General features: G+C 46.0%; 1 protein-coding gene across 2 annotated transcripts; it reads left to right on the plus strand.

Annotated features, from left to right (window-relative positions):
* The first annotated feature begins 8,263 nt into the window (after positions 1–8,263).
* On the plus strand, positions 8,264–18,365 carry SLC25A42 (solute carrier family 25 member 42). Of its 2 annotated transcripts, none has more exons than XM_088067850.1 (7): positions 8,264–8,386; positions 9,735–9,846; positions 11,604–11,629; positions 12,608–12,774; positions 13,858–13,974; positions 14,307–14,486; positions 15,246–18,365. In XM_088067850.1, exons 1-7 carry the CDS (start codon positions 8,309–8,311, stop codon positions 15,781–15,783), a joined length of 1,218 nt encoding a protein of 405 aa, XP_087923976.1. In that variant the 5' UTR covers positions 8,264–8,308; the 3' UTR covers positions 15,784–18,365. The 2 variants fall into 2 exon arrangements, with proteins under 2 accessions (XP_087923976.1, XP_005531752.1); XM_005531695.3 differs by having other exon boundaries at positions 14,335–14,486; positions 15,246–15,696.
* The last annotated feature ends 1,296 nt before the right edge of the window (positions 18,366–19,661 follow it).

Consider the following 19,661-nt stretch of genomic DNA (forward strand, 5'->3'; position numbering starts at 1 on the left):
TTCCCTCCCCCCCGCCTGTTTTCCCTGCCTTTCCAGCCGCTGCTTTCCCTGTTTCCCACACTTTCCATCCTGCCCTGCTCCCACCTTTCCAGCCTGTCCCAGTGCCCCTTTTCCTGCCCTGCCATCCCCTGTGTCCCTGCTCCCATCCCGATCCCAGCTGGGCTCAGCCAAACACGCGGCTCCAGACGCAAAATGCCATTTTTTGTCTTATTTATTTCAATCGCCGAGAGGCTGAAAATGAGGGGAAATTATGTTTTTGTGCTGAGGGACAGATCCCAGGGGGCACGGGAGGTGTTGGACACAGATCTCTCCCATCTCAGCAGAACCAAAAACTTGCAGAGCTGTGCTGAATTCTCTACTTTGCCTTCAGAAGTGGGAATGGATGGAGCCTCTTGGCTCACCTTGGAGTTGTAAGGTGCAAAGACAGATGGAAAATGCTGGAAATGCCCGTGCAGGGTCAATCAGAGCTGTGTGTGGAGGTGGAATTGGCTCTTCCAGCCCAGCACTTGGTGCTGCTGCCCTTAAACCTGGGCTCCCCTCGGGGCTGGAGGTGTCAGGGATGTGTTTTTGTGCCTGTTGATGGATTTTTTTCCCCCCTGTTTTGTGTGTCTTGATGGTGTTTTTTCCTTCTGGCTGATGGTTTGGAAGATGCTGTCACTTTGGGGTTTTCCTGCGTCACATTTAGTGCAGAGATGTGTGTGTGTGAAGGTTTGGCTGCTCCTCCCCTGTTTTTTTCTGTGGTTTAGGTGGATTTTTGGAGTGTTTCGAAAACATCCTGGGTTTTTAAGCGACTCCAGGTTGGAGCAGAGGAGAAGAAACATTGAAGAAAGAGAGGCTACAATAAGGGTTGGTTTAATCACACCAACAACCTGTGGCTGAAGGGATTTAAAAATAATCGTGGCTGAAACACCAGGTTTTGGTGTTCCAAAATTTGGATCCCAGCTCCCTCTGAGCATCTTCACAGAGCTGCAGATATTCAATTTATTTTTGTGTCCCCTTGCAAGCCCAAAGGATTGTTTAGGACCGCAAATGCTGAGGAAAGGCGGGAACTAGGGCTGTCCTGGGTGTTGGATTTCAGCAGGAATCCTCTGGCTGCTCCAGACAAGGGAATTTGGCAACCCCAGGAGCTGCAAGAATTTCACTTTGCTTGACCTGCAGCTGCTGCCCTGCCTTGCCACGGGCTCCAGGTGTTTTTGGTGTGTCAAACTTGGCTTTAGGAGGTGGCACAAAACTCAAACCTCAGCCCTGAGTGTGTGATGGGCTTGGTACAGGTCAGACAGGTTTGCTGTCAGAGAAGAAAGAAAAAATTAAAACAAAACCACCCACAGGAACCAGAAGTAATTTTATTTTTTTGAGTCACTTTGCTGCTGCTCAGAAGAAGATTTACTCGGGTTTGTGTGAAAATAATACTGATTCTTCACCTGGGTTTTCCAGGTGATCCAGGAGGATTCCTGGTAAAGGAAATCCTTGGAAAAGGGTATTTTGTTCAGCCTTGAGTGGAAAGGTGAGCTGCAGTGCAAACAGCTCCCTCAAGGTCACCAAATAAATGAGGCTTGGAGGAGTTCTTTCCTTTAGTTGTGCTTTAAATCCCCTATTTTGTTGTTGCTGCGCAGTCAGAGATGAAGCTCTGGCTGCTGTGAGGCCTGATTTTCCAGAAAATAATCAAATTGACCCGAAATGTGCAGCGCTGTGGCCGAGCAGAGGTGATGGTTAACTTCAAATCCCACCAGAATTAGTGCAGAGGGAGCAGGGGGCAGGGTGGAAAACGCTTCCCTGAGGAAATGGCATTTCCTTGGCACACTTGTGGGCTCCTTCTGCTTCACCATGGAAGCTTTGAATTCCTCTTTCCCTTTCAATTTTTTTTTTTTTGTGTTTTTTAGAGGCGATTTTAAACTGCTGGGGGAGTTCAGAGCCGTTCTTGTAGTCACTCATTATGTGCTGAAGTAGCTCCTGGCAAAGTTGTGTGGACTGAGGGCTGCTTATATTCCAAATAATCCCGTTTTAAAAATCCCCCTGTGCTGGGATTTGTCCCTTTGTGTGGCTTTGGTGACATCCAGCTCAGCACACCATGGGAAAAGCACGATTTGATTATATTTTACCGCTTCTTTGGAAAACAAAACAAAACAAAACAAAACTTTTTGGAGCTCAGGGAGGGGTTGCAGGGTGGGTTTTTGTTTTCTTGGAAAAGGAAAGGGATTGTTCCCTGCCCGAGGAGCTGTGGCCTCCCTGAGATAAAGCTGCTTGCAGATAAGAGCTGCTCTTCAGTTTGTGGCTGAAAAACTCAGCTCTGTTTTCCCTTGCCAGGATTCCCTCTGCTGCTTCCCATCTCCCTTGGAATAATCAGAATAATTGGCTGCTCTGGGAGCTTCAGCTCAGCCATTTCCCAGTGGCCTCAGTTTTAGGGCAGAACCTCCAAAACCAGGCCAGGAATTGAAGTTTTTATTCAGTTTTATTGGGAGGGCTGAGTTGTGCCAGGGAAGGGGGCAGGAGCAGCTTCTTATTGTGCTTCAGAGCAAAGTACACCTAAAAAAATGGAGTTTAAAAGTGTTGAAGTGACTCTAAAAAAGTTGAAGTGACTCTAAAAGTGTTGAACTGACTCTAAAAGTGTTGAACTGACTTTAAAAAAGTTGAACCGACTTCAAAACTTTTTAAAAACGAGCTGACTTAAAACAGTGAACTGACTCAAATTGAGCTAACGTGAAAAAATTGAACTAATGTAAGAAAAAAATGAAGTGACATTAAAAAAGTGAACATAAAAATTTTAAGCTTCAAAAATTTTAAACTTATAAAAACTATAAGCTTGAAAAATATTAAGCTTGAAAAATATTAAGCTTGAAAAATATTAAGCTTGAAAAATATTAAGCTTGAAAAAATTTAAGCTTGAAAAATTTTAAGCTTCAAAAATTTTAAGCTTCAAAAATTTTAAAATTATAAAAATTTTAAGCTTCAAAAATTTTAGACTTACAAAAATTTTAAACTTATAAAAATTAAGCTCTTCCAGATATTGTAATTTAGTGATTTTTATAGGCAAAAATTGTTTCTGACTGTTCTTGGAGGGCAGAGGAGCCCTGAGCTGTTCCCAGCTGATGCCTTGGGGTTGATTTTTAACAGCTTAATCAGACTGGAAGGCAGAGCTGGACCCCAAGGGGAGAGTCCATCCCATTCCCAGCATTCCAACCCTTTTTTTTCCCAGATTTTCCATGATTTTCCAGGCTGTTTTTGCAGCAGTCTCAGATAAATATCGAGGGAAATTTAATTGAGCAACTTCCCCTGGTGCTGGAGCGGCTCAGCCTGCCAGGGAAAGGTGTGAAAATTCCTGCAGGGTTTTGTTCCTTCCTAATTTCATCGTGTGCTTTCATTAGTGGCGTTAATGACATAATCAAATCCAAAAAAAAAACCAGCAAAAAAATGGGAGTTGTGAAAGGGGATTTAAGTAAATTAAATGGGAATCATGGCTCCATCCACGCCTGTGTTCAGTGAGCTGAGTGTGGGATTTGTTTGTTATAATTCCCAATTATTGAATTGAATTTTTGAATTATTGAATTGAAAAGTCCTTTTAAGTTTCCCCTCTCTGTCTTTTCTCTCCTCAGACTAAATTCCTCCTGTTTATTTTTCGAGTACACCGAATTTTTTTGGGCATCAATGGCTTTGCCATTCCCGTGCTCCTGGCATTTTCCAGGGGGAAAAAGCAAATATTTCTCAGCAAATAGGGGATTGTTTGCTTTGCAGTTTGTCTGTCCCCGCTGGGACAAATCTTTCTGCAAGAGAAATCTTTCACAGCTTCGGGACAGGTTGAAATTCACATTTGTTTAGGAATCACACCATTTCAGAGAGCACAGAATTGGGATCAAGTCCTAATTTTTAGGATTCAGATCCCCAAATTCCACATCCACAGTGCTGTTAAATCCCTCCAGGGATGAGGATTCCAGCCAAGCTTTTCCATGAAGAAATTTTCCCTAAAAATCTGATTTAAACCTCCCCTGGCACAAGCTGAGGCTGTTCCCTCTGCTCCTGTCCCATCCCTGGGAGCAGAGCCTGACTCCAGCCCCCATTCCCAGAATCCTGCCATGGTTTGGGTTGGAAAAACCTTAAAAAAACACAAATCCCTCCCTTTTTCTCATATTTCAAGCCTCTTCTTCCTGCTGGAGTTTGCTGTTGATCTGAGCTGGGAAAAATACAGAAAATAGGAATTTCGGGCAGGTTGCGAAGCCAAACTTTTCCATGAAATTTAAAATTTGGATTTGTGGAATTGCTGGCTAATCCCCAAACCTTCAGCACCATTTTAAATTCTTTTAATTTCATTTAATTTTTAATTGTTCCTACCCCAATTTGGGTTTATTTCTTCATTTGAGATGCTGCTCCCGGAAACTCATTGGCCCTTCTGCTGAGCAATTAATGATTTTAAAATAATTTCAGATATTCCAAAGAGGGAGTTTCCCAATTTTCCCAATTTGGGGAATAATCTTTAATCCGTGGCTGACTTCCATTCTGGATCTGAGTGTGGAGTGAATTTTTTTGTACTTTCAATAAATACTCCTGAATTTTGGTGTAAAAAAAACCCACAGAGTCTGTTACTCATCGACCCTTAACTCCCAAAATCTCCTTTTCCAGTGATTTTTCCCTCTTTATTCCTCAGGGAATGATTTGTTTTGCCGGATCCAGATGTGTGACAGGGACTTGTGTAACTCCTATAAAAATAACCCAGCAGTGGGTTAGGAAAAAAAAAACAAAACCACATTTAATCCCCAGTTTTTGGAGGTTTTTTTTATTTCTTTTTATTTTTTTTCTGGCTTTGTAAACACAAATGGAATGACTGTGTGGGGACAGATCCAAAATACAGGGATTTAACAAAACTATCCAGCTGCTCCACGTGGTTTTTGCTGGGTTATTTAAGAATTGAGTCAGGTTGATGTAGATGCAAAATAATGGCTGGTTTTTAATAGCCAGGCGCTGCAAATTGACACCAGAACTTGAAATTCAAGCTGAATTTTAAGATAAATTTTGTTTTCTGTGGTTCCAGTGTGAATTATTGGTCAAAATAACCTGCTGACATCAGAATCCAGCCCGAATCCAAAATAAAATCCAGCTTTGAGGCCAGCAAAAGGGAACAAAAATAATAAATAAATGAATGCTATTTTTGCGTCCTGCGTGTTGAGGGCAGGTTTGATGTGTAAAATTGAGTGTATAAACAGGTGTTTGTAGGCTCAGGGCAGTGGGCACTAAAAATAAATAAGGAATGCGTCTAAACAGGATAAAAAGAAATATTGTGGAGTAAATAGATCTCATCTTTATGCAAAAAATAAGTCCAGCCTTAATAACTTAATATAAAATAGTATATTTATTTATATATATACTATATATATAAATTTTATATATATATTTATATATATACTATATATTTTTTTTATATATTTATATATACTATATATATTTTATATATTTATGTATATACTATATATTTTTTATATTTTTATATTTATATATATTATGTTTTTATATATATATATTTATATATATACTTTATATATAAACTATATATAAATAATTTAATAATGTAATAATCACTTTAATTTGGCAAAATTCCTTTCAGGCCTCTCTTTTATATTATTATATTTAGATTATGTATAATTATATATAATTATAGACATATATATATAATAGACATATATATAAAATCATATATATAATTATAGACTTAATTATATATAATATATATTTTGTATATCTATATATATGACATACTACATTATTATTTTATATTTTAATATACATTTATATATATAATTAATATATATTTAATATATATTATATAATACTGTGTATTAATATGTAAATATATAATATATTAATATATTAATTATATATTAATACTATATTAAATATATTATTAATATATAAATATATTAATATAAATGTATTAATATATATTTTTATATATAATTTATTTTCCTATATTTTTACCTATATATTTATTTTTATATCTATATTTTTATATTTATATATTTAAAAGAAAGCTGCGTTTTGCATTCCTAAGCCCTTTAGCACAATTTCTATTTTTCATGGTGGGGGGGAGGAAGGAGAGCTATTTTTGGCAGAGATAAATCTGATATTGTGACCTACATTCCTTTATTGCAGGCAGGGCAGGGATAACATCCCCACCTGTGATTTCCTTCACACTTTGGAAGAAAAAGGGAATTTTACAATGCCGTTTTCCAGGCCTGTGAGATAAGGAGGGATGAGAAGGGAAGGAAATGACTGCAGGTCATTAGAAGTAATAATTAGGAGTAATTAACTGCGTTCTTCAAGCGCAGAATAATTAGGGATCGTCTCCGCTCTTGACGCTTGTGGGAGTTTTTGGTCTGACGTGAGGGAACTTGCAGGTTGTGTCAGGTGTTATATCCCACTAAAACCTGGAGTTAGCCCTCCCCAAGCTCCCAAAACACCCTCAGGAATTTGGGAATTGCTGGATTTGTGTTTTCCCAAAGTTTTGGGAAGGAAGGGGGAGCTTTGGGGTGGCCTCAAGGCCTGAGGGGGACGACAAAAAAGGTGGAGGGAGGCAATTTCCAAGGGCCTGGAAAAAATGGGGGACGGCTTCAGACTGGAAAAGGGGAATGTGGGTGGGATCTTGGGAAGGGATTCCCGGCTGTGTGAAGGAATTTTGGTGGCCATGGAATTCCCAGAGAAGCCTTGGAAGCACCCAAGGCCAGCCTGGAGCAACAGGAGGTGGTGGAAGGTGTGGGGTGGGATGAGATGATCCTAAAAGTCCTTCCCAACCCATCCCATCTTTAATTCTGGGATGATCCAGGTGATCCTAAAAGTCCTTCCCAATCCATCTTTAATTCTGGGATGATCCAGGTGATCCTAAAAGTCCTTCCCAATCCATCTTTAATTCTGGGATGATCCAGGTGATCCTAAAAGTCCTTCCCAATCCATCTTTAATTCTGGGATGATCCAGGTGATCCTAAAAGTCCTTCCCAGCCCATCCCATCTTTAATTCTGGGATGATCCAAGGTTTCCAGGTGTGTTTTTCCCCCTCTGGAGCGAGGATGAGGCTCCTCCATCCCAAATTGGTCACGCCCGAGTTGTGTTTAAAACCTGCAGCCAGCCAGGCTTGGGAAATGAGGGCTGGCATTAATTTATGAGGGGGAAAAAAAAGCAGCTCAGCAAGTCTGAAAGGTGCTGACAAGCATAAAGTACCTGAGATTGTTCAAAAAAGGGGAAAAAAAAAAGGCTGGAAATTATTATTTATTCTATTTTATTTTTCCACGTGAGCAGAACGTTGTGCCCGAGGTTTCGCAGGCATCAGAGGGAGCAGGAGGGAACTGAATTGAGGAATTCTCATTTCCTAATAAAACATTCCTTGAAAGGTTTAACCTTCCGGAGTGAGGCTGTTGGAGCAGCTTTGTGGCTTAGAAAAGTGATTTTTTTGTCCTTGCAGAGCCCCCCTGTGAGCAGCTCCAGGGCCACTTCCCTGAGCCACCTCAGGGTTTTCACAATTCCAGTCCTGAATATTCCTGAAAATATTCTGAAAAATATTTTTTTCAGGCTGAAAAAGCAGAAATATCAGAAAGTCAGAGCTAAAAAAAAAAAAAAAAAGGGAATTATTCCATTTCAACAGAATTATTTCTTCATCCACGCTCTGCAGCCAAGGTCAGGCCGACCTTTCCTCTCAGAGGGTGGGTTTGGGACATCTCAGAGCAGGAAAATCCTGTGCAAACCGCCCTGGGAGGAAAGGGAGTCCTGAAAGGCACCAGAATAAATCCCAGAGTGGCCTTTGTGGCACGTGTGAGGCACTGGATCCCTCTCTTCCCAAAAATAACCCCCACTGGCTCGTGGCTGGCCTTGGGCACTCATTCCTGGGACTATTTTTTCCCCCCCTTTTCCATAGGGTTTTAAATTTCCACCTTCTTTCTCCAGTATCTCGTTGCTCAGCAATCCCAAATAGCCAAAATCCTCCAATCCCAAAATCCTCGCTGGGGGAGGGCAGGATGTGCTCTTTTTCCCTGGAAACGATGGATATTTTGGTGTTAGTGCAGCTGAGTTCTGTGTGGGGTGAAAAGGGCACAGTTTTCATCTTAATCCCCCAAAAAAAATCCATTTAAATCCATTTACACCTCAAAGGAAGGAAATGGCACCAGGAACCTGGAAATGCCATTTTCCTGGGAATTGGGAGAGGGTTTTCCTGCTGAAAATGGCACTTCCCTGCGCTTTATCACCGCGATATTTCCCACTTTTGACGTTTCTCCTTTGTTTTTTGGGTTGTGTTTAGGAGCTGTAGCTCTCCTGCCCCCGTGGAAGTGTGACTGGTATGGGTAATGGTGTGAGAGAAGGTCCAGTGGAATTCCAGAGGGATGTGGAGCCCGTCACGGCCCGAATTCCGGCAGAGGTGAGAGCAGGAGCCGGGCTGGGAATCCAGAGCAGCTCCAGGGAGAAAATTCTGCCCTGCTCAGCTGGGATCCCACCTGGAATTCTGCATCCAGCACTGGAAGGACGTGGAGATGTTGGGGCGAGTCCAGAGGAGGCTCCAGGATGATCAGAGGGATGGAGAAGCTGGGAAAATTGGGATTGTCCAGCCTGGAAAGGCTCCAGGGTCACCTAATTGTGACTTTGCAGTGCCTGAGGGAGCCACAAGAAACACAGAGAGATATTTGGGATGAGGGATGGAGGGACAGGACACGGGGAATGGCTTCAAACTGGAACAGGGGAATTTGGGTGGGATATTGGGAAGGTGGAGAGGGGCTGGGATGGAATTCCCAGAGCAGCTGTGGCTGCCCCTGGATCCCTGGAAGTGTCCAAGGGCCAGCTTGGAGCAGCCTGGGATGGTGGAAGATGTCCCTGCCCATGGAATGGGGTGAATTTTAAGATCTTTCCAACCCAAACCAGTCTGGGATTTGAGCTCTGGGCTCCCAAAAGCCACCAGCATTTCCATGATCCATGGAATGAGTCCCTCCGAGGGGATCCAGACATTCCCAACCCAGGGTTGTGCCAGGGCCACCAATCCAGGCTTTCCTGGGCTGGTTGGAATCCCTGGAGAAAGGAACTTTGCTGTGCTTTAGCCCAAATCCGGGGCTGGAGCTCACCTTTGCTCCACTGCCCTTGCACCCAGGCACGGCTTGGGAACGGGAATTGAGCTGATCCAGGGGTTTTGGGTCATAAACATTAACTCTGGGCTTGGGAAACGTCCTGGAAACGAGGGAAATGTGAGCTCCTCTCATCCATGAAGTGTCAAAAGTTCACACATCAAGCCTGGGCTTGTTCTCACTCCAGAACCTCCACGGGGCTTGGATTTTGTGGCTTTTTTTTTGTTTTGTTTTTTTGGCTCTCTGTGGGAGAAAAATGCTGATTTTATAAATCTGAGCTGTGGCAGGAATGCCAAGAGCAAAATCCCTCTCGTTCCACCCACCAGAGGGGGAAAACTGCCTGGATTCATCCTCAGGAGCTTGGGAATTATGTGGGAATGGGGCTTGGGTGCTTCTTTTCCAGAAACTTCCCTCCTGCCCATGGCTAAATCGTGGGGAGGGAGAAGGAGAAAAAACAGGGGGAAAACAGCACATGCAAGAGGAATTATTGGAATTTTGCCTCAAGGAATTCACTGTGCTGGAAATTTAGTGAAACATTTTGACCCAAATCCTGGCCCTGGGGTGAATTTCTGCAGAAAAAGTGAAATGTTATTCCTTGTGGGATTGAATTTTTTTTTCCCCCACTATCCAATGCTTTTTTTTTTTTTTTTCCAGGATAACCAGGAGAAGAAGAAAGTGCTGAACTCCCTGATATCTGGGGCACTGGCTGGGGCTGTGGCTAAAACTGCAGTGGCTCCTCTGGACAGGACAAAAATCATGTTCCAAGGTGAGTCCTGTGGGCTTTCCCCAAATTTTTTTAGACTTTCAGCCCTTTGAGCTCCCGATCTGCTCATCCAGCTCCTTTTCCAGGAGGTGTGGAGACTCTGGGAAGAGGGAATTGGGCTGTGGGAGTTCCCTGCTGAAGGCTGGATGCCCAAATTGTGTCAAGTCTCCCCAAACTGGGAGGCAGGAGACACTGGAGCTGCTGCGCCCCTGAATTGTGGCAGAAAATGAAATTCCTCTGCCTGGAATAGAGAATTCAGCAGGATTTGGGGATTTTGGGATCTGTTGCAGTGCAATTCCTCCAATTATCCCAAAGGGAACAGCACAGGCCCTTTAATTCAGTGGATTTGGGAAAAGCCAAGAATTTTAAATCTGGTGACGTCCCAGATTAACTGAACTGGGCTCAGTCTAATCCCTGGCTGACATTTAATTTAGAACTGATTTTTACTCACGTGATTTTCATTCTGGGCAGAGCAAGGAGCTCTGGAATTGCTGGGATATCCACCAGGGAGGCCCCTGGGAGCTGAATTTTTGGGTTTTCCCACCAAAAACTCACACCCAGGTTCATTCCAGGGTGGAAATATCGGGAGCAGGGATGAGAGGGAAGGCACAGAGCCAGCAGCTGACCCAGGGAATCACCTGGAATTTGGACAGGCCACGTTCCTTAAAATCCCTGTGTGGTTCAGCCCATCTCAGTGGCTGGAAAGGAATGGGATTAAAATGTTCCAATTGCAGCAATTTCTTGGGATCTGATGGATTGTTTTAGGCTCTTTCTGTCCTTAGGGGTTTTAATTGAAAACACCTTTGGATCATCAAAGTGATGAGTTAGAAACTGAGGAATGAGGCTTGGGATGGTGGAAAGTGGAACTGGATGAGCTTTCCCAGCCCAAACCATCCCACAACTCAATAAATTTCCCCGTGGCAGAGGAAGAAAAACCTTTTGAAAGGAGTAAAACCACCTTGATAACCCATCTCTGTTTATTGAGGTGTTTTATTCCTTAAAAAAAAACCCAAAAAACAAAAACAAAAACAAAAAAAAACCCAAAACAAAAGCGTTGGAATTGCACAGAGGAGCAGCAGTGGGGAAAAGTGGATTTGCATGGAATTGTTGGATACACTCCAGAGGCTCCCAAAGTCTCAGCTGAGCGAGGAAGGAGCTGCAGCAGCCCCTTAATTGGAGCCACGTTTCATTAAAAGGTTTCCAGGCTTTTCCATCCCTTTTGGCAGAGCTGCCAAACAAATCCCGCTTCCCAAATCCCGCCTCGTGGATTCCACGGATAAGGAGGTGCTGTCACTTTGGATGGATGCAAGGGAAAAAAAAGAAAAATAATAAAAAATCAGGGAGTTCATTTGAGTTCTGCTCGGATGGAGCCGCTCTTGCGTGGAGCTTCACTCTTCTCCTCGCTGGATTCTGGAATTAGGCTGGGATCTGGGCATGGAAATTCTCTGAAAAATAAGTGAACGGTGCAGTTTTGATGTTTTTTCTTTAATTAATTGTTTTTATTTATTCATTTATTCCGCGCAAACTGAATTTTCCTAACAGGCGGTGGGGGAAAAAAATGGACTTTTGTGCTAAATTATGGGAGCATTTACAAGACAAAGAATCTCTATTTCCTCTTGCATTCATTCTTTTCCTTCTATTTTTATCCCTTTGGCCGAAACACCTGTTTATTTATCCCTTATTTAGGGATTCATGGATCAAATATTTATTTTTATGTCTTGCAAGCCCTAATCTTTTTTCTTTTTTCTTTTTATTTTTAGTGTCTTCAAAAAGATTTTCTGCCAAGGTGAGGTGATGTCTGTCTGCTGTTGCCCTGAAGTCTTTGATTTTTCTTTTGTTTGCCTTTATTTCACGTTTTTGGGGATTTATCAGCAGCATTCCATGAAAACATAGAGGGAAAGGCTGGGAATGGTGTTGTTAATTATGGGATTAATTAGGATAGTGATTACTGGGAGGATTCAAACTCCAGGCTGTACCTGTGATGTGACAATAAACGTGACATCACTCAGGGCTTTGGGTTTTGGGACCTTTTTTAGTGGATTTGGGATCTTTCCTGGTGATTTGGGGACCTTCTAGTGATTTGGGATGTTTTGTAGTGATTTTGGGACCATTCCTTGTGATTTTGGGACCTTTCCTTCTGATTTTGGGACCATTTCTAGTGCTCCTTTCCTTCCCCCAAGCACACAGGAGTTGTTGCAGCATTTATAGGGAATTAAATCTGGGATCTGATCCCTCCCGTGGCTTTCTGAGTTCTTTTTCCCCGTGCATTCCAGCTTTTCCATGCTTGCCGTGCCCTGGTGTGCGTGATCCGAATGTTCCTGCCTGGCCCCGAGGAGATGAATTTGGGTTTGGGAAGGGGTTTTATGCAAATTGTGCCTTCCCTGAGAGGGAAAATGAGGCAGGCTGGGATATAAAAACCCTTCCTTGTCCTTGGCTTGCTCTTGCACAGAGCTTCGCTCTCTCCTCACCGGATTCTGGAATTAAGCTGGGATCCGGGCATGGAAACGCTCTGAAAAATAAGTGAACGGTGCAGTTTTGATGTTTTTCTTTAACTAACTTGAAAAAAATTCATCCATTTATTCCACAAACCGAATTTTAAAGCACGGGGATGTGACGGAGCCCCCAGGGCAGCCACATCAGCTCCATGGGAAGGGGGATTGGGAAGGGTTAAACTGTGGGGTCACATCCTCACCCTGCATTCCCGTTATCCCTGACCCTTGCCCTGTTCCCCACAGGAAGCTCACGGGCTGATTTATCCCCGCAGGAAGCCTACAGGCTGATTTATCACACCTACCTCAACGAGGGCTTCTGGAGCCTCTGGAGAGGGAATTCCGCCACCATGGTCCGCGTGATCCCCTACGCCGCCATCCAGTTCTGCGCCCACGAGGAGTACAAGCAGATCCTGGGGAATTACTACGGATTCCAGGGAAAGTAAGAGGCAGCGGGGCTCGGGATCCTGCTGGGATCCTTGGATCCAGCTGAGGCCGGAGCAGGGAAACTGTGAGGGGGAAACTGTGAGGGGGAAACTGTGAGGGGGAAACTCTGAGGGGGAAACTCTGAGGGGGAATATCTGAGGGGGAATATCTGAGGGGAAAGCTGTGAGGGAGAAGCTCTGATGGGAAAGCTCTGATGGGAAAGCTCTGAGGGGAAAGCTCTGATGGGAAAGCTCTGATGGGAAAGCTCTGATGGGAAAGCTCTGAGGGGGAAACTCTGATGGGAAAGCTCTGAGGGGAAAGCTCTGATGGGAAAGCTCTGAGGGGGAAGCTCTGAGGGGAAAGCTCTGAGGGAGAAGCTCTGAGGGGAAAGCTCTGAGGGGGAAACTCTGAGGGGGAAGCTCTGAGGGGGAGGTTCCAAGGGGGAAGCTGTGAGGGAGAAGTTCTGAGGGAGAAACTCCAAGGGGAAGGCTGTGAGGGAGAAGCTCTGAGGGAGAGGAATCTCCAAGGGGGAAGCTCTGAGGCAGAGGAAGCTCTGAGGGGAAAACTCTGAGGGGGAGGTTCCAAGGGGGAAACTGTGAGGGAGAAGCTGTGAGGGGGAAACTTTGAGGAGGAAGCTCTGAGAGGGAAACTTTGAGGAGGAAGCTCTGAGGGGGGAAGCTCCAAGATGGAAGCTCCAAGATGGAAGCTCTGAGGGGGAAGCTCTGAGGCAGAGGAAACTCTGAGAGGGAAGCTCCAAGATGGAAGCTCCAAGGTGGAGCCTTTTAGGGGAAGTTCCAAAGGGGCAGATCTGAGTGCCAGCCCCTCCTGACATGGGGTTTGAGGTGCCGAGGGAAGGGCAGATTCTGTGAGGACACAGCCCTGTCATGTCCAGACATGAGCAATAAATGGCCTGCATCTGGAAAGAGCAATTCCCAGCACTGGGAAAATGGGCAGGCAAAACAAAGAGCAGGAGAAGCATCAGGCTCCAGCCCAGCCCTGAGCTTCTTCTCCAGACACTGAGCCTCTTCTCCCCATGGATTTTCCCTGTGGGGTTTGCAGCTGCAGGTGACGTTTGGTCTCTCCTCTCACCTCACCTCAGGGCACTGACACCTTTCCCTCGCTTCATTGCCGGCTCCCTGGCTGGCACCACGGCTGCCATGGTCACCTACCCCCTGGACATGGTCCGTGCCCGCATGGCTGTCACGCCCAAGGAGATGTAAGTGTCTCATGCACAACTTTTTTGGGGTTTTTATAAGGTCACGTGGCTCTGTTGCCATTTTTTGGGTCATTTCTTGCTTTGGTGGAATAAATCCCTGGGGTCTGAGCAGCGGTTCAATGTCCAGAGGCACAGATGTGGGAGGAGATGGATACTGGGAGACCGGTTTAGGAAGCCAGCTGGATCCAGGAAAACCCAAGAGGACAGCACAGCAGGGCTGTGGGAGAGCTAAAATCCCCTCTGAGCTGCCTGATGAGCTGGGAGCCAAATTAATTACGTGTTAATCCATCAGGGAGCCCTGCTGGGAACATCCCAGCCACTGACCAGCGCAGGTCTGCTCTCCCCGTGTCCCCACGCCAGGTACAGCAGCATTGTCCACGTCTTCATCCGGATCTCCCGGGAGGAGGGGCTGAAAACCTTGTACAGGGGCTTCACACCCACCATCCTGGGCGTCATTCCCTACGCCGGCCTCAGCTTCTTCACCTACGAGACGCTGAAGAAAGTCCACGCAGGTAAAACAGGGAAAACGCTGGAGGTTTTGGGGCAGGTGTTTGGATGGAGGGGTCCGAGCGCTCTGGGGTCTGCAGGGTGTGAACCAGGAGTGCAGAAATGCCGTGCCTGTCTTGTGGAGGAGAAAAAGTGGGATTTCCAGGTGGAGAAGGACTGGGTTGTGCGCCGAGTTGGGAGCAAAACGTGGGGAGAGCAACCTGGGGAGGAAAACCTCGGGAGTTGTACCTGTGACATGTCAGTAAATGTGACATCACTCAGGGGTTTGTTTTGTGGGAGCTTTTCTAGTGATTTTGGGGACCTTTTCTAGTGATTTGGGGACCTTTCCTAATGATTTTGCTTGGGAGAGCAACCTGGGGAACAAAACTTGGGAAACAAAATCTGGGGAGGAAAACCTTGGGGAACAAAACCTCGGGAACAAAACCTAGGGAGCAAAAGTTGGGGAACAAAACCTTGGGAACAAAATCCGGGGAGCAAAACCTCAGGAGAGCAACCTGGGGAACAAAACCTTGGGAGTTCAGCCTGGGGAACAAAACCTCGGGAACAAAACCTGGGGAATGAAACCTTGGGAACAAAATCTGGGGAGCAAAACTTGGGGAGCAAAACCTGGGGAGCAAAACCTTGGGAGTGCTACCTGGGGTGAAACACAAACCGTGGGGAACCGACGAGCGCAACCCCCGCAACAAAACCTCGGGAGCCCCTACAGCCTGTCCCCTCGAATTCCATGTCAATGCCAAGGAGTTTCCCGTGTGTGTCCCCCGCAGAGCACAGCGGGAAGGCGCAGCCCTCGCCCCCGGAGCGGCTGCTGTTCGGGGCGTGCGCCGGCCTCATCGGGCAGTCGGCCTCGTACCCGCTGGACGTGGTGCGGCGCCGCATGCAGACTGCCGGCGTGCTGGGCCACACCTACAGCTCCATCCTGCTCACCATGCAGGAGATCGTCAGGGAGGAGGGACTGGTGCGAGGGCTCTACAAAGGGCTCAGCATGAACTGGGTGAAGGGCCCCATCGCCGTGGGGATCAGCTTCACCACCTTCGACCTGACGCAGATCCTGCTCCGCAAGCTGCAGCAGAGGTAGTGGCTCGGTGGCCAGCGTGTAGAAAGAGCAGTTGGTTCTTCCCTGGCCTCCCACGTGCTCCTGCAGCTGAGAACTCGCCCGTTTGGGTTTTGGTTTGGTGGGGTTTTTTTTTTTTTTTCCTGTTGTTGTTGGATTTTTTATTTTTTATTTTTTTTTTCCCCCTACACTTTTTAATTTGGAAGCCTAACTGTTCCCTAAGCGGAAAATTCCCAATCCTGCAGAGCTGAGTCCTCCCAAGCAGCTGCCTCATCCCTCTGATGGACTCTGCCCCCAGGAGTGGAGCCTCCCCACCCCACCTGTGCTGCTCCTGGCTCCTCACCTGGCTCTCCGTGGGCAGATGGAAGCTGTGGATGATGGAAGAGGGGGCTCGGAGCTGTTGGGAATGAACCCCTGGATGTGGGAAGTGGCAGATCTGCAGCTCCCTGCAGCCTGCCAAGTGCAATATCCCAGTGTAGTCTGCAGGGAATTCCAGGTTCCTGTGAGAGCAGGACACTACGCTTGTTCCGAAAGCTGAATGTTTTCTGTGGCTGGGAATCCTGCTGTTTTTCCATGAATTTTCCTTGGTTTTGGGTTGAGCTGCATCAACCACCCTCGTTTGTGGCGTCCCTCTGAGATTACCAAAGACTGGAGGCAGCAGAGGAGGGGAGTTTTGAGCCCTTTCATAAAGGAAATTTTCCTCTGTGTGTTGTTGCTGAGCCAGGGCTGTGCCTGGATTCCCAAACTGGATCCGCTCCCAGCTGCGTTCGTGTTTTCCTTCTGTGCTGCCCTGCCCTGGAGAGAGGCAGCGTTTTCCAGGGGTGTGGATGCACTGAGGAAGGAGGCATTACATCCTTCAAAATCCCATTTGTTTTGGTCAGTGTTATGGCTGCTGTGTGCACCGTGTGAGAACAAACCCAGCTGCAGCCGGGGCTGTCCCCAAAAAAAAACCTGTCCCCGGGAGCTGATCCCAGCTCCTGGATGTCCTGCTTTGGTAGCTGCTGCGTGGGTGGTGTCACCTCTGTTCACAAACTCATCCCCTCAGCTGTTTTATCCCTAAAATTCCTCTTGGAATTGAGTCCTTGTGGGCACCGCAGCGTTGACCCTACAGTGCCAATCGCTTCCAGCTGGAATTGGACGAGGAGTGCTCAAGAACTTCTCAGCGTTCCTCTTTGAAATCAGTTTTTTTCAGGGAAATGGAGATTTATTTCTTTTTTTGGTGGATGATCCATCCCTCTGTTAAAATCCAGAGGTCAGAGCAGACTTCAGACTCCTCTGGCGATCGACACAAACCGAGGTGGGAAAATCCCTTTCCAGAGAGTCCATAATGTGAGGAAAAACCCCAAAATTTAACTTAAAACCTGTCCTTTCCTGCTTGTTGTGTATTTTAGCTGTCGTAGCCGGATGGGATGAACGGGAATTGAAGGAATTGCACAAGGGGGGCAGGAGCAGCCTTCTCCTTTCTTTTTTTGTCTTTGCACTTCTTTGGAGCATGAACCTGCTCCCGATGCCAAATATTTCCTTAGGAATCAGGGAATGTGGGAATGGCACTGGAGTGTTGACACAAATTATTCCCAGGGCTGGGATGGGGCAGACTGGAGCTGGGGTTTGACCTCAGGAATTCTGCCCCCGAGCCTAGCAGGGCGGCACATTCCCTGATTTCCCTGGGAATTAAAGATCCCCGGGGTTTTGGGAGGCCCTGGAGGGTGATGGCCACGAATTCTGGGTCATTTGGGGGGTTTTTTTTTGGGCTGCTGGAAAACTTTCAGCTCTGCTTTCCCTTCGCTCAGCCCCCGATTTCTTTTCTCCAATGGAGAAGCCGATTATCCTGCTCTTGTCCTGATCCAGAGGGAGGAATTCCCGCGGCACTTCCAGCCTCTGTCCCCGTGTCCTCTCCCTTCCCTGTCCCCTCCCAGCCGGGAAAAACAGGAATTCCAGGAGCCTGGGGGTGCTGAAACGTTGTTCCTTAATTAGCAGCTGCACCTGATTTAAATTCAGCAGAATTTCAGCCGATTTTCCCACAAGTTTTGCAGGCTGGGTGTTTGTCCAGGGGCAGAATTTGAATTCAGCCTGTGATGGTTTTGGTGCTTTTGTTTCTCAGAGCGTGTTGCTGCTTTGGGTTGGTTTAAAAAGCTTTTTTTTTTTTTCCCTTTTTTTTTTTTGTTTTTTGGGTTTTTTTTTTTTGAATGTAGAAACTGGGAAACAGAGTGTTCCCTTCCCTTTTCTTCCCTGCATGGATTCAGACACGTTCCAGATCTTTTTCTGAGGTGTGCTGGCCAGGAAGAGCTCTGAGAAAGGAAACAACTCAAAACAGGAGTTTTTCCTTTCCCCCCCCCCCTTTTTTTCTCCCCCTTTCCTCCAATTCCCTAATTTTTTTCATTTTACTCCTCTCAAATTTAATTTCCCACTCACCCTTCACACAGACCCTTAAAACATCACCACCAAATTTGTTTGCTTTTTTGGTTTTTATTTCCCTCTTCCCTCCTCCTGCTTCTTCCTGCACCTTGAGCCCCGCACTGGCACTTCGAGAAAACCAGGTCCAAAAAAAACGCACCCAAAACGTCAAAATTGCAGCTTTTTAGTGTTTTCCAACACCTTTTCCCCTCACAGCCTGGATACTCCAGGAATTTTCAGGCACCACGGGCTGGTTTTGAGCTCCTCGTCTGGTTTGGAATTTTCACTTTATACATTGGTAGGGGCTGATTCCCCCCATTTTCCCCCTCCTTTTTTTCCCCTTTTTTGCCTCATTTTCTCCCCCCTTTTTTCCCCCTTTCCCCTTTTTCTCCCCTATTTTTTCCCCCTTTCCCCCCCTTTTTGCTTCCTTTTCTCCCCCCTTTTCTCCCCCCTTTTCTCCCCCCTTTTCCTCCCCCCTTTTCTCCCCCTTTTCTCCCCCCTTTTCCCCCTTTTTCCCCCTTTTTCCCCCTTTTTCCCCCTTTTTCCCCTTTTTCCCCCTTTCTCCCCCTTTTTTCCCCTTTTTTCTCCTTTTTTCCCCTTTTTTTCCCCTTTTTTCCCCTTTTTTCCCCTTTTTTCCCCTTTTTTCCCCTTTTTTTCCCCTTTTTTCCCCTTTTTTCCCCTTTTTTTCCCCTTTTTTCCCCTTTTTTCCCCTTTTTTCCCCTTTTTTTCCCCTTTTTTCCCCTTTTTTCCCCTTTTTTCCCCTTTTTTCCCCTTTTTTCCCCTTTTTTCCCCTCTTTTCCCCTTTTTTCCCCTTTTCCCTTTTCTCCTCCTTTTCTCCTCCTTTTTTCCTCCTTTTCTCCTCCTTTTTTCCCTTTTTTCCCCCTTTTTCCCCCCTTTCCCCCCTTTTTCCCCCTTTTTCCTCCTTTTTACTCCTTTTCTCCCCCTTTTCTCCCCTTTTTTCCCCTTTTTTGCCCCCTTTTCCCCTTTTTCCCCCTCTTTGCCCTCTTTTTCTCCCGCTTTTTCCCCTTTTCCCTCTTTTTTCCCCTTTTCTCCCCCTTTCCCCTCCTTTTTCCCCCCTCTTTCCCCCCCTTTTTCCCCCTCTTTCCCCCCCCCTTTTTTTTCCATTCCCCCCCTTTTTCCCCTTTTTCCCCCTTTTTCCCCCCAAAACCACCACGAGCCATCCCAGCCCCGCTCACTGCCTGCACGTTCTATGCATCTCCTAATTAGCACAAACACTGTTAATTGCCTTTTCCCCTGTCGGTTTGGACGGCTTTTCTTGGATCTGGAGTTCTATTTTATTGCAGTGAAGACACTTTGTTATATAATGTTTATATCTATTTTAAGATTTGTGCCAAGAGAGGATGTATATTTAATAAAAAACGCCGCTGACTTCCGGCTTCTCTCCTGTCCCGAGGCCTGGAACGTTCCGGGGGATTTCTGAGGGGTTTGTGGGATTGGGTTTTGAGGTTTTTGCGGGGTTTTTGTGAGGAGATTTTTGGGGTTTTATGAGGGATTTTTCAGCATTTGTGAGGAGATTTTGGGGGGGGTTAAGTGGTTTTTTAGGGGTTTTTTTAAGGTTTTTTTAGGGGTTCTGATGGGTTTTTTTGGGGGTCATGAGGGGTTTTTGGAGGGGTTTGTCAGGAGATTTTTTGGGGGGTTTTGTGAGGAGATTTTGGGGGGGTTTATGAGAGGTTTTTCAGCATTTGTGAGGAGATTTTTGGGGGGGGTTTGTGAG

Source organism: Pseudopodoces humilis, chromosome 28 (assembly GCF_049639895.1).
Source record: "Pseudopodoces humilis isolate 2021_Gansu_Grassland_sample_001 chromosome 28, ASM4963989v1, whole genome shotgun sequence".
NCBI lineage: Eukaryota > Metazoa > Chordata > Aves > Passeriformes > Paridae > Pseudopodoces > Pseudopodoces humilis.

Bases quoted from the DNA above. Each gene is read 5' to 3' on its own strand.
- SLC25A42 (XM_088067850.1), top strand. From the start codon at position 8,309: ATGGGTAATGGTGTGAGAGAAGGTCCAGTGGAATTCCAGAGGGATGTG. The intron at 8,387-9,734 runs GTGAGAGCAGGA...TTTTTTTTCCAG, and splicing joins CGGCCCGAATTCCGGCAGAG to GATAACCAGGAGAAGAAGAA. The intron at 11,630-12,607 runs GTGAGGTGATGT...TTATCCCCGCAG, and splicing joins CAAAAAGATTTTCTGCCAAG to GAAGCCTACAGGCTGATTTA.